The 12,176-nt window shown below is 40.3% G+C and overlaps 2 protein-coding genes across 7 annotated transcripts in view; one reads left to right on the forward strand and one right to left on the reverse strand.

Moving 5' to 3' along the window:
- The window catches only part of SLC5A12 (solute carrier family 5 member 12), a 51,074-nt gene extending 47,918 nt beyond the window's left edge, over positions 1–3,156 (forward strand). The window contains exon 15 of one of the 2 annotated variants that reach the window (XM_089523480.1): positions 2,838–3,156. In XM_089523480.1, the coding sequence (XP_089379606.1) occupies positions 2,838–3,002 (165 nt within the window). In that variant the 3' untranslated portion in view covers positions 3,003–3,156. The remainder of the gene's footprint in view (positions 1–2,837) is intronic. The other variant, XM_089523481.1, reaches the window with a different exon arrangement.
- A 4,160-nt stretch (positions 3,157–7,316) lies between these two features.
- The window catches only part of ANO3 (anoctamin 3), a 259,393-nt gene continuing 254,533 nt past the window's right edge, over positions 7,317–12,176 (reverse strand). For all 5 annotated transcript variants that reach the window (XM_089521335.1, XM_089521336.1, XM_089521337.1 and 2 more), the window contains one exon: positions 7,317–11,684. In XM_089521335.1, coding sequence (XP_089377461.1) covers positions 11,502–11,684 — 183 coding nt within the window. In that variant the 3' untranslated portion in view covers positions 7,317–11,501. The remainder of the gene's footprint in view (positions 11,685–12,176) is intronic.

The following is a 12,176-nucleotide window of genomic DNA, read 5'->3' on the forward strand; positions in this document are numbered from 1 at the left end:
TTAAAAAATTTAGCCTTTTAATGCGTTGAAAAAAACGGGGGTGCGGGAGATAACGCCTTTCCTTATTGTACCCTATGGGACAAGAGATACACTAATTCATGAGCTGACTATAATTTTCTTTTTGTTCTCTGACCATGAGAGGGATTCTGTGGATTGGCAGCTTATGCCTACATATTGCCTGTTTTTTTCCTCTGAAGTCAGACTTTCCACAGAGACAAGTCAAAGGGTACTGACTCAGTTCTTCCTTGCTAAGAAGGGTGATTTGAAAACAAAATCCTTGCCCTCCCCAGAATGTCCTTTTAGGGTCCATGGGACTGCAGCTAAAGAAAGAATTTTTTAAAATACTCATACCGTGTATGTTTTGTTCCTTATGCAAGCTACTGCAGATGGTGCACACATTAAGCTTATCTAAAAGCCAGAAGAGTACATGATTGGAATCAGCCCAACTTCTCCTTTCTCAAATTCTCCCTTCTGTGTTTCTTCCCTCTTTTCTGTCACCTTCCTTAGCAATGCCTTGTATTTATCCGATTTCTCTTCTTCCTTTTCTTTCTAAAGTTTTGGAACGGGTTGTTTATTCTCGCTGTCTTGAGTTTCTTGAAGCCAACTCCATCCTCGATCCCTTTCAGTCTGGCTTCCACCCAAGGCATTCCACAGAGACAGCTCTCACTAAGATCTCGAATGACCTTTTACGGGCCAAGGCTAATGGCCTTTACTCATCCTTCTTGATTTGTCTGCAGCCTTTGACACCGTTGATCACTGTCTCCTAGTTGACATATTCTCTGACCTTGGGTTCTCAGACTCTGTTCTCGACTGGTTTAGATCTTATTTGTCAGACAGATCTTTTGCAGTGGTTGCAGGTGGTCAGACTTCTTCTCCTGTTCCCTTATCTGTTGGAGTTCCCCAGGGCTATGTTCTGGGTCCCCTTCTGTTTTCTCTCTACACACTGTCCTTAGGAAAACTCATCAGCTCTTTTGGTTTCTCCTACCATCTGTATGCCGATGACACCCAGTTGTATCTTTCCACCCCTAACCTTTCTCCAAGGCTTGAACAGCAAGTCTCGTCTTGCCTCACAGCTGTCTCACAGTGGATGCGCCATCGGCGTTTGAAGCTCAACATGTCCAAGACGGAGCTTCTTGTCTTTCCTCCTAACACTCCTTTTCTGTCTCTGTGGACAACATTTCTATTCAACCAGTCCAGCAAGCCTGCAGTCTTGGTTTTATCTTTGATTCTTCTCTGTCGTGTATCCCTCAGATCCAAACCACAGCCAAGGCTTGTAGATTCTTTTTGTACAATATTGCTAAAATCTGACCTTATCTTTCCACCTCTACTGCCAAGATCCTGGTCCATGCCCTAGTGATCTCACAACTTGATTACTGTAATGTCCTCCTGGCTGGGCTTCCTCTTTCTCACCTCCGTCCTTTAATCTCTGTCCAGCATTCAGCTGCACGCATTATCACTTCCACCCACTGCTTTGACCACATCTCTCCTGTGTTGGCATCCCTTCACTGGCTCCCCCTCCCTTTCTGCATTCAGTATAAGCTCCTGCTGTCGACATTTAAAGCCCTCCATGGACTGGCCCCTCCTTACTTATCAGACCTTATTTCTCCTCACCTTCCCACCAGGGCCCTCCGTTCTGGTAGTCAAGGTCTACTGTCCCAGCCCAGGATTTCCTCTGCCCCATCTCGGATTCGCCCCTTTTCACTCGCTGCCCCTCACTCCTGGAACCTTCTTCCCCCGCAAGCAAGAGCCATCACTTCTTTAACCAGCTTCAAAACGGAGTTGAAGACCATCCTGTTCAGAGAAGCCTTCCCAGGCATTGCATAATTGTCGCTTACTATTTGATGTTCTTTTGGTGCCTGTTTTATTGAATCATTTCCTATATTGCTATGTATTTTATATGTATTATCCTACTAGAAAGGCCCCTTCCCCACCACCACTCCCTTTGTGTCGTGTCTTTTTAGATTGTAAGCCTGAGGGCAGGGAACCGTCCAATTAAAAAGATTGTATGTACAGCGCTGTGTAAATTTACAGCACTTTATAAATGAAGGTTAATAATAATAATAATAATAATAATAATAATTTATTAGAGTCTGCAGTGATAGGAGTAAGGCAGAGTTGAAATTCATTTGTGGTTTTATTTCTTTGTCATGCTACCATAAACTGTGGCTGAAGTGGAAATAAAAAAAACTAATTGTAGGTCCTTATGCTGATGGCAAAAGTTTGTCATTGGATCTGGGATGTGTGGTATTTCTTCCCTCCTATTCCTACCCACATAAATAGCAAATGGATGACCTCCGTCTCTCCCTCTCTTCACCCCAGTCCTCAGTGCCACTCAAATGTTTGTTCTGGAGGCTTTCCTAGATATTGATGGCACATACAAATTGACTGCACACAGAAGTTGTGTAGGGAGGGGGAATCCACCTTTAAGATTTGCTAATGGGCTTCTTCCATCAGTGAAAGAACTCAATTGGATCCTGGCCATTGTAGTAAAACATTTAGGTATTTATATAGTTCTGATAATAAGACTCTCCCAATAAATCAAGATAGAATTCCATTCATAGCAACTAAATGCTATTCTTTCCTATACTGTTTACATCTTTCCTCTTATACCTCATCTCAATTGTTTATCTCTCGCCAGTGGTGCCATGTTTTTTCCTTTCTACTTTTACCTTGCTTCTGTAGTAACTTGTGATTTATAATCCAGACTTCTTTCCATGTGTAGATATTCCCTTATTACTAAAGTAACATAAAGATTGGTAAATAAGAGTATCTGGTATCTAGATAAGAATGCCAGCATAATGCCTTCTGCAGTTAATATTTTCTTTATTATTTCTCAGGAGGAATTCAGCAATGAACAACTGAAAGATCTCTCAGAAAAGGCAGATGCCAACAATATCCTCAAGAATGGATTGAATAGAGCAGTTCACAGTCATCTGCCTGGTTATAACCCATGTGAAAAATCCTACACTAATCCAAGTGTGGAGAGAGAATCTCATTTTTAGCATGCCACAAAGAAAATACACGAAGTTAACCATAGGAATTGCATAGTATTATCCTAGCTTTAGGGGGGAAATGTTTCTGGGAAGGCAACCAGCTGAGGAGGCACTTATTTATAACTTAATGGAGGGTCATTTTTATTTACTGAACTCATTCCATGACAAACCTAAGACTCTAATAAGTTAATACTGTTAAAAGTTTGCTGTTTGTGTTTTTTTTTTTAAAGTACAAGTGTTGTTCAGAGTCTGAGTAATTAATTCATCTTCCATTGCTCTTGCATTCTCCCTTCCATTGGTCCTAGAACCGATAAAGGCAAACCATATTATAAATGACAGTATTCCTTTTCAACACTATAGTGTTTTTCTATAGTTTTGTAGGCTGCCAAATAAACCTCTTATGGAAAAATGTGTAATTGTGAAGTCATTACTAACCCCCTCTTCACTCCATGACCTATTCCTCTGTAGATGATAATTATTGGGAAACATTGCTGTATAATTGTTTTACGCTGTAACTGGTGTGTGGGCAGGATGTGTGTAATTAGTCTAGGCCAATCCTTTCTTATAATTCCAACTGTACCAGTGGTTGAGTGATGCTGTGAAAAAGCTGAAAACACCACCAATGGTTCACTGAGAATTTTTTAGAGTCCAACCTACCCATTCTCTGTGTCAGTTTATACAGCCCATCAATGAATATTCTTTTGCCACAGTATAATTGCTTCCTGCAAAGTTGTAATTGCCATGGCATACTGCCTTTGCTTCAGTGCTTCCCACTTGCTAACACATTCTAAGCAGTAACCATGACTTTGATAAAATGTGGGAAATACCAGCTGAAATGGGAAGAACCTCAGCATAGGTTGGAAGTGTTATAAACTCAGATGCACAGCAGTGCAGGTTTTGGAAATTATGAACCCTGGTAATGTACATGTGCCAGAACCCAACATTCAGAAGGTAATTCAGTCATAAATTTCTAAAGGTGGGCTGCTTAGAGAGAGTACCTCTTGAGCCAACATACTTTGAAAATTCAACCCCCTTTATATCAGGAGCCTTGAATTCTCCAGATGTTTCTCAGTGGGATGAGTGACACATGAGGCATAAACTGTCTGAGACTCAGTGTGAAGGGATATAGACTGGTCCAAAAGAAATAAAAGACTTCAGCTGAGCCTCTAGACATGTGAGACAAATTGTCTGCGTGCAGCTCTCCAGGGTTGCCCAGCTTGACTTGAACTACTACTGCCTGCTTGACTGGTAAGTGCTTATGCATCTGTCATTGTTATGTGCCTTCAAGTTGACTCTAACTTATGGTGATCCTATTGTAGAGTTTTCTTGGCAAGAGTTATCCAAAAGACGTTTGCCATTGCTTGTCTCTAAGAGCTAAAGAGTGTGACTTGTCCAAAATCACTGGGTTTCCATGGCTGAGTGGTGTTTTGAACCCTGATCCTCAACCCAACACTCAAACCACCATACCGCATTGGTTTTCTACAACTCTGTAAGAATTCCACTGGTTAAAAAAACCCATAATGAACATACATGTTAGGGACTTTATAAATGTAAATGGACCCTTGCTATATGCTAGGGTTTGGTTCCAAGATAACAAAATCCGTGGATGCTCCAGTCCCATTAAATACGATGACATAGCAAAATGGTGTCCCTTATAAAAATGGAAAATCAAGGTTTGATATTTGAAATTCATACTTTTTTTTGAACATTTTCAAACCGTGGATGCTTGAATCCGTGTATAAAAAAATTCTGTGTATAAGAAAGGCCACTGTACCTCACACAATTATTGTCTGTCCTAGATTCTGTAGCTTCAGTTACTCCCCTTCCTGAAGTGACACCCTATCCCCTGATTACCTTTTTGCTATTGTGCATTGGACGCAGTCAGTTCTTAAATGCACATGTGGAATCTCATGAGTATAACCATTTCACATGGGTTTAAAACTATTATTAGTATTGACAAGGTACAGCTATTGGATTTATGGATGGGTTGAGTTAATGAAAATTTTCCAGTCTTGATTTAGGGCTCAAACAGATGGCCCTGGAGAGGTGGCTTGATGCTGCCCCTTTGATAACTGGATTGAGGCCACAGCAACCACATGCTGTGGCCCCAATCTGGCTTTTTGCTGGCCCAAAAAGAAGCAGCAGAAAGCTGCTCCTTTTTGAGCTGATGAAAAGCTGGCTTTTCCGCTGCTGTGGTGGCTTTGTGGTACTCAGGAGGCACATAAACACTGTGCTGCAAGAGCGCCTCAAAGCTACCCATCGTGGTTGGGCAGGAGGCTTCATGGTGGCTTCCTGCCAGCTTGGGGGCATGTGTCATTTAAACAACATGCCCCTAAGCTGCTGGGAAGCCACCGCAAAGGGGCCATCTGTTTTGCCCCTTAGTTTTGTTAACTGCCAACCACAGATGCTGGTGAAATGTCAGGAAGAAACTCTTCTAGAACATGGCCACATAGCCCGAAAAACCCACAAAAAACTTTAACTGTGTTTATCTGAATCTCACTGGCATTTTATTTGCCTCTTCATTTCAATTTAGCCTCTGAAACTTTACATTTTCTCCACTTCCCCAATGAAATTTGTGTAATTTTTATGCATTTTTCCTCATGTGTGCATTTATATGCCCAATTGATCTCATTTGTAAATTTTCCCCCCATTGACTAAAATGGTGGAAGATGTGGTCAGGATTCTCTATCATTGTGTGTATGCTATGTAATTTTATGTACATTTAGCTAAATAGCAGAGTGCTAAGAAGCCTTGTTTGTGAATTGCAAAGATGCATACCAGGACATCAGCAAGAGTATCCCAATGCACGCCAGCACCCCCAATGCTGGTGTCCCAATGCTCAATGGGACTGATGCATATTGGACCCATTGTGTACCCAGTCCCAATGTGCATTGGTTATTTTTCTGGCTTCCCTACATAGTACAGTGAGCCTGCCATATCAGTGGGCTTGCCATCCGCAAATTGGACCTCCAATGGATTATCCTGTCCCCATATTAGCCAATGGCAGTGCATGCATGTTGCCACCCACTGACTAATATGGACTGGAGCTCTTGTGATTTTTCCCATCCATGGGGATTGGTGGTGGTGGAACCAAACCCTTGTAGATAGGAAGGGCCCACTGTCATGTAACAGCAGCCCTTTCCTGGATATTGATGTTATGGAATTGCTCAATTTTAATTCCCACAGACATAAGTCCACTTGCAAAGCCTAAGGGGCTAAACAGACCAGCACTAAATGCCAGCATTGGGCTGGAGTGGAGGCATGGCAGCAGCATGCTGGCTGCCCAAAATTCTCCCCAATGCCAGCATTATGCCCCACACACGACTACTTGGCAGACATCGTCATGCTGTTTCTTTGGTACACCAAATAATCAGCTAAAAGCTGCTGCCGCTGCTGCAACAAAGGCATTTTTTGTTAGCTCTAAAAGGAGCAGCATTTTGCTGCTTCTTTTAGAGCTGGCAAATTCCAGATTGGGGATGTGGTGTGCGATTGCCGTGGCCCTAATCCAACGATGGAAGGGGTGATGGGATGCCACTCTATAGGGGTGGTCTGTAGAGCCACTCTGGGGCAAAACAGACCACCCAAAGGAGTGGCTCCACACTGCCATTTTCATTGCTGGATCAGGGCCACACTCCACAGCGCCGATCTGGCACTTTGCCAGTTCTAACAGATATGGGGAAATCCTGCTCCTTTTAGAGCTGGCAAAAAGGTGCTCTTGCCACAGCTGCAGCACTTTCCAACACTCCTTTTAGCATGCATCATCTGAATGCTGCACCAAAGGAGCACTGTGACACTGCCTGCCATGCGATCAGGTGGTTGACGTGATCCTGGTGTGGGGGCATGCATTGTCCAAAAGCCACTTCTGCATGCTGGAGCTTCAAGCCAGTCTGTTTAGCCCCTAAGTCTCCAACAGGATTCCAGCCTGATTTTTTACACACACACACAAACACACACCCCAATGCACACACTAAAACTGTTCATGTTTTATCCATTTTTAAATATGTCTTGTATGTGTTTGAACTGAGGTGCATACTTTCTTATAGCAAGAGGTATAAAAACACTATTTTTATTGATACGGTTGAGTCCCAGTAAACTTTTTACCATCTTTAATGAGAGCTCTGACTAGTTTTTCTATACTCTTTCTGGAGATAGAAAAGAACTCTCTCTCTCTCTTTTCTGTATATGCTTGATGCAAGAAGAGTGCAAACATCTTGTGTTGCTTTTATAAATTCCCACTAGGCCTCACCCTTCTGGCTTCATGAATTAGGAGACATTTAAAATGAAAGATGATGAAAAATCAGAATAACAAATAGTAAACAAATGTTTATTTCTAGAACAAGTGTTTCTTTTGATTGCATCAAGACACCAAGTTGAGTTGGTAATAGTTAAGACATTCTGGACTAGTAACTAGCTGTAGTATTTTGAAAGCCAGACTGGAGCTGCTCATGCAGTCTGTTTGAAAGAACATGCATAGACCAAAGTTATTGGAGACTAGATCAAAAATGATCTAAAGCATTTTTTTCCCTTTTGCTTGGATGCTAGTTCTGAAGCTCTGCAGCTTGCATGCACATACCACTAATATTGGTCATTTGTTTGGAAAGACAAGTATTTAGAAATACAAAAAAGAAAGATATTTAACCAGCATTCATGTAATACATATTTCCTGAGAACAGAGTGTGCCATATATCTTTGTAAGATAATTTGCATTCAATGCAACCACAGTAAACCAAACCTAGCACAGCATTTCTCCCAGCTAAAGCAAATAGCTATATTTTCAGCAAATTTTTAGACACTGATAATGCATATTTCTTTTTCTTAAAGTAAGGGGCACAAGCAAGCATTTTATTTCTTCAAAAGGTTCGTGTGCTTTTGATGTGTGGAAACATAGGTTAACAGAAGCTCGCAAAACAGAAGCCACTAGACTTACCAGTTATTCAGTGTGAAATAGCTAGAAGCACGTGGCTTTAGTATTGTGGCTTGGATTAAAACTTTATATGCATTTTAATAGAAAACAGTTTTACAGTTTACAGGGCAATTCTATGGAGATTTACTAAGAAGTATTTCTTATTGAGTTCAATGGGACTTTGTTGTTGTTTCATGCCTACAAGTCCTTGATCTACCATGGTGTTTTCATTTAGAGGAGGTTTACCACTGCCTATTTCTAAGGCTGAGAGAGTGTGACTTGCCCAGGGTCACCCAGTGGGTTTCTGTGGATTTGACCCTTAGTCTCCTGATGTCCTAATCAACAATCAAACCACAGCTTCATACTGGCTCTCTTAAATGGGATTTCCTGTCTAAAAATGTTTAAATGATTGCAGTCCTAATAGGTTACAATACATAGTTTGACTTGACAGTGCAATTTTAAGCATGTTTACTCTCTAGTAAGTGTGTGTAGGTTGCCATGTTATATAAATTTATACAAACTTGTACTCTCTGGCACTCACTTTTGAGTACCTGTACAGAACTGCATATTAGTGACCTCTTTGAAAGTTATTCCAATAATAATAATAATAATAATAATAATAATAATCAAACTTTGACAAACCAAAGTGAAAATTCTTACTTGTTGGCATGCTACATCAGTTCTAAAGCTTGGATCCAGCCAAGGCAAACAGTATTTAGGTAAAACTTAACAATAGCAAAACAATGGTAACAAAAGCAATGTTTTAGATTACATACATAATGGATGTGATTTATATATGTTCCTGATCAAAAGGTTAATGTGCACGTCGATGCACCCAGAAGTTTTTTGTGTAAGCAGGCTCTTCCATTCACTTCAGCAGAGGGCATCAGCACTGACATGTACTGTGAATGTCCACAGTATTTCTCCCTCAAGTGAAATGTATGGGGAAACTATGAGGTGGGGACACCTGGAGTTGCACAGAAGCTTTCATCTGTAGATGCAACCACTGGATTTGAATATTTATGTATATATGATATTAGAACTTAGATTGTCCTCATTTAAAACATAAATTATATAAGAGAAATACAGTAAGAAAAAAATCCACAGAGTTTGAATAATGGCATATTCATCATAACTTGATCACTTAATGTTCTTCATGAAATCATGAGCTATATATTCCTTGTTAGTGCTATAATACCATATCCATAACCCATGTTTTAAACAACAGAGTTCATCTTAATGCTCATGCTAATATATGTTTGATATAACTGCTGTGCTTTTTCAATATAATGGTATGAAACTCGGAAAGAGGGAAAAAGTTTTAAATTGACTTTGGTAGATATAAATAGGAAAAGATTTCTACACTTGACACTTTTACAAAAGAGAAATGAGGAACATTTTGGTCTCCCATGTACAAGTGAATCCTGCACACTTGTCTTTTTTTAGTTTAATTCTTTTTCTTTTCCCCATTAAAAAAATATAGTAACAAAGAATCTTAACTAGTAATTAATTATTAGAATAAATCATGACTTAAAAGCCATTAATGCAGGGGTGGATGACATGCAGCCTGTGGGCTGCTTGTGATCCAACCATTTTTGTCTGGAGCCTCCCCACAACCTCCTAACATCACTAAAAACATAGCTGCCACATTCATCAGCACAGCTCCTCAACAGTCCTCTTATTCTGTTTTCCCCTGTAAAATAATCCTATTAAATGGCCTGCTCAATGGTCTTGCAGGTCCCCTCCTGAACCAGAGCTGCTACATTGGTGACCATAGTCCACCAGAAACTGTGGGAGTAGTGGAAGCGTACAGCCTAAAGGGTTGCAGGGTGAGCACTGCTGCCCCCCAGACTTGAAGATGTCGATTTATGTGTTAACATGATATTGTTCTTGAATATAGACATGTGGGTATCAAAGTACACATCACCACAAGAGTGTGTATTTTGCTTTTTTGTTAAAGAAATTCAAAGATAAATTCTAACAAGGCATAACAAGGCATAACTGAATACTACATATGCACCCATTTCTAGACTTTGATTTCATGGGGAGGACACAGTTTCAAACAAAGTCCTGTTTCTCTGTCTCTATGCCTATCTTGAACAAGCAAGTCAAGATGTCATACTTTAGATTCTGCATAAACTGGAGCTGGCATAAGGCAAATAATAAAACTTGCTCCTTATTTGTAATGCACTGAGATATTTCAGCTTGGTGTGTGTGTGTGCGTGTGTGTGTGTGAAATATATAAAATCCAGGTAGCTCAGAAAGAGAGATAAAGCTACACAGTTACAGTATACTTCTGCATGCTCCATCAGCATGCAGGGTCGGACTGCTCTGTTTGGAGGTATGAGGAGATAGACTTTCTTTGCACATTGAATATCAATAACAATGGAGAATGCCAGATTGTTCTTTCCTCCATCAAAGAGCGCTGCATCGAGGGCAGTGCAATGGTAAAAGCTAACATTTAAAGGCCTGCAAGCTATGGAGCAGTGGTTCCCAACCTGTGGGTCGGGACCCCTTTGGGGGTCGAATGACCCTTTCATGGGGGTCACCTAAGACCATTGGAAAACACCTATTTCATTACAGTTATGAAGTAGCAATGAAAATAATTTCATGGGTTTGGGTCACCACAACATGAGGAACTGTATTAAGGGGCCGCGACATTAGGAAGGTTGGGAGCCACTGCTATGGAGGAAAATATACCACTTATGCAGTTCTGTGCGCAGATGCACAGCCATAAGCTGCATGAACAATTAGTTATGTGAAACAGGCTTCTGTCTCAGGGTGAGATTCTTTGGGTGCCATGTAATTTCCCCCATGCAAGATTCTTGCATGAGATCAAGGGTTGCTCCACTGGCAGAAATCAGCTTTCTCATATTGAACAGGATCTCTGGATCCTGATCTTTGACTTTTCTATGAAATTAGTTTTGCTTTAAGAGAAACTGTTTCTTTTCCCTAACTGAGTTATAAAGACAAATAGATGAAAGGTGATGTGCAAACATCAAACTGCATAGTAAATATCAAACAGGCTGGTATCCCTTTTAAAGGGAAGAGCCACATCCACAATCTCAGCAAGAGACTAGGACAAACCTGACAAAAACAGGAAGCCTTGAGGACAGTGATACAGCATCAATTTAGGGCCACAAAGGCAACAATTACTCTTGATGGTTTTTTTCTGGAGGCAGTATGAATTCTTTTGAGTAGGTAAAAGCTGTAGAAGTTGTGATAAGCACATCATTTTTAAAAAACTAACAAAGTCATGCCTTTGTTATGGAAGCTGTACGCATAACAGATTTTTTTAAAATTATGATCTGGATGACCTTCTCAGCTTTTTATTAGATTGCTGTCCACAAAATGTAGCTCTTGTTGTGATTTCAGCTGAGCCAACATTTATTCCTCAGTATGTCATTTGTAGCACACATCGTTAATGGTACATAGCTGTCTTGTCTATTGGCAACACAGCATTTCCAGTTGTCAGCAAAGCTCAATAGTTATATTTTCCAAGAGCAGCATATACACATGATTTGATTCCTTTGCCTCTTTTCCAAATCCCACATTTAGTTTCACTGGGATTGTTCAGTTCTGGCATCCTTTTTGTTTCATATCCACTAAGGCCATTCGTGGTGATACTGTTTCCCATTCTTTTTCCGTTCTCTCTGCAAATGCTCCAGTTCAGCCTCATACATCATTTCCTGAACTAAGTACTTCTCCCTTCTCATTCTGTCACACAAATCTTTGGGCATGTCTGGGATTAGGTAGGCAATGAAAGATTTTATTCCAAAAACAAGGTGCTGAAAAAGAGAGAAAAAAAGAACCCATATTTTGAAGCATATATTCTGATCTGGCTCTGCTTGAATAATGACTGTACAGGGACACAAAGAATACTCACTAATTTCCTTATTCTCATCAGTTTAGGTGGTCTTGATTAGAATCACAAAGGGGCATTCTTCAAGTCCTGCAAGATTTCTCACTTCCAGTCAAAAGGAAGGTAATGAGTAAAATATATATATATATATATATATATATATATTTGCAGACTGTCACTATGCAAAACTTATGTCCCTCCCATTAGGAAGCAAATCATAAGCACACACAGAAAGCACAAAATGATTGAATGATCGTTTTTGTGTTTTAAAACATTTGAATAACCCATCTGATGCTTCTCCTCTTTAAAGGACCATGAGAAAGCAACATCCATTGTCGTTTTATGCATTTGTACCATTTTGCTTAATTTGCATAACCAATGCTCTTGTTCTTGGTCTTTTATCAGGGAAAGAACACCC

This window comes from Sceloporus occidentalis, unplaced genomic scaffold, assembly GCF_023333645.1.
Source record: "Sceloporus occidentalis isolate IW3139 unplaced genomic scaffold, rSceOcc1.0.p SCAF_4, whole genome shotgun sequence".
Classification (NCBI taxonomy): Eukaryota; Metazoa; Chordata; class Lepidosauria; order Squamata; family Phrynosomatidae; genus Sceloporus; species Sceloporus occidentalis.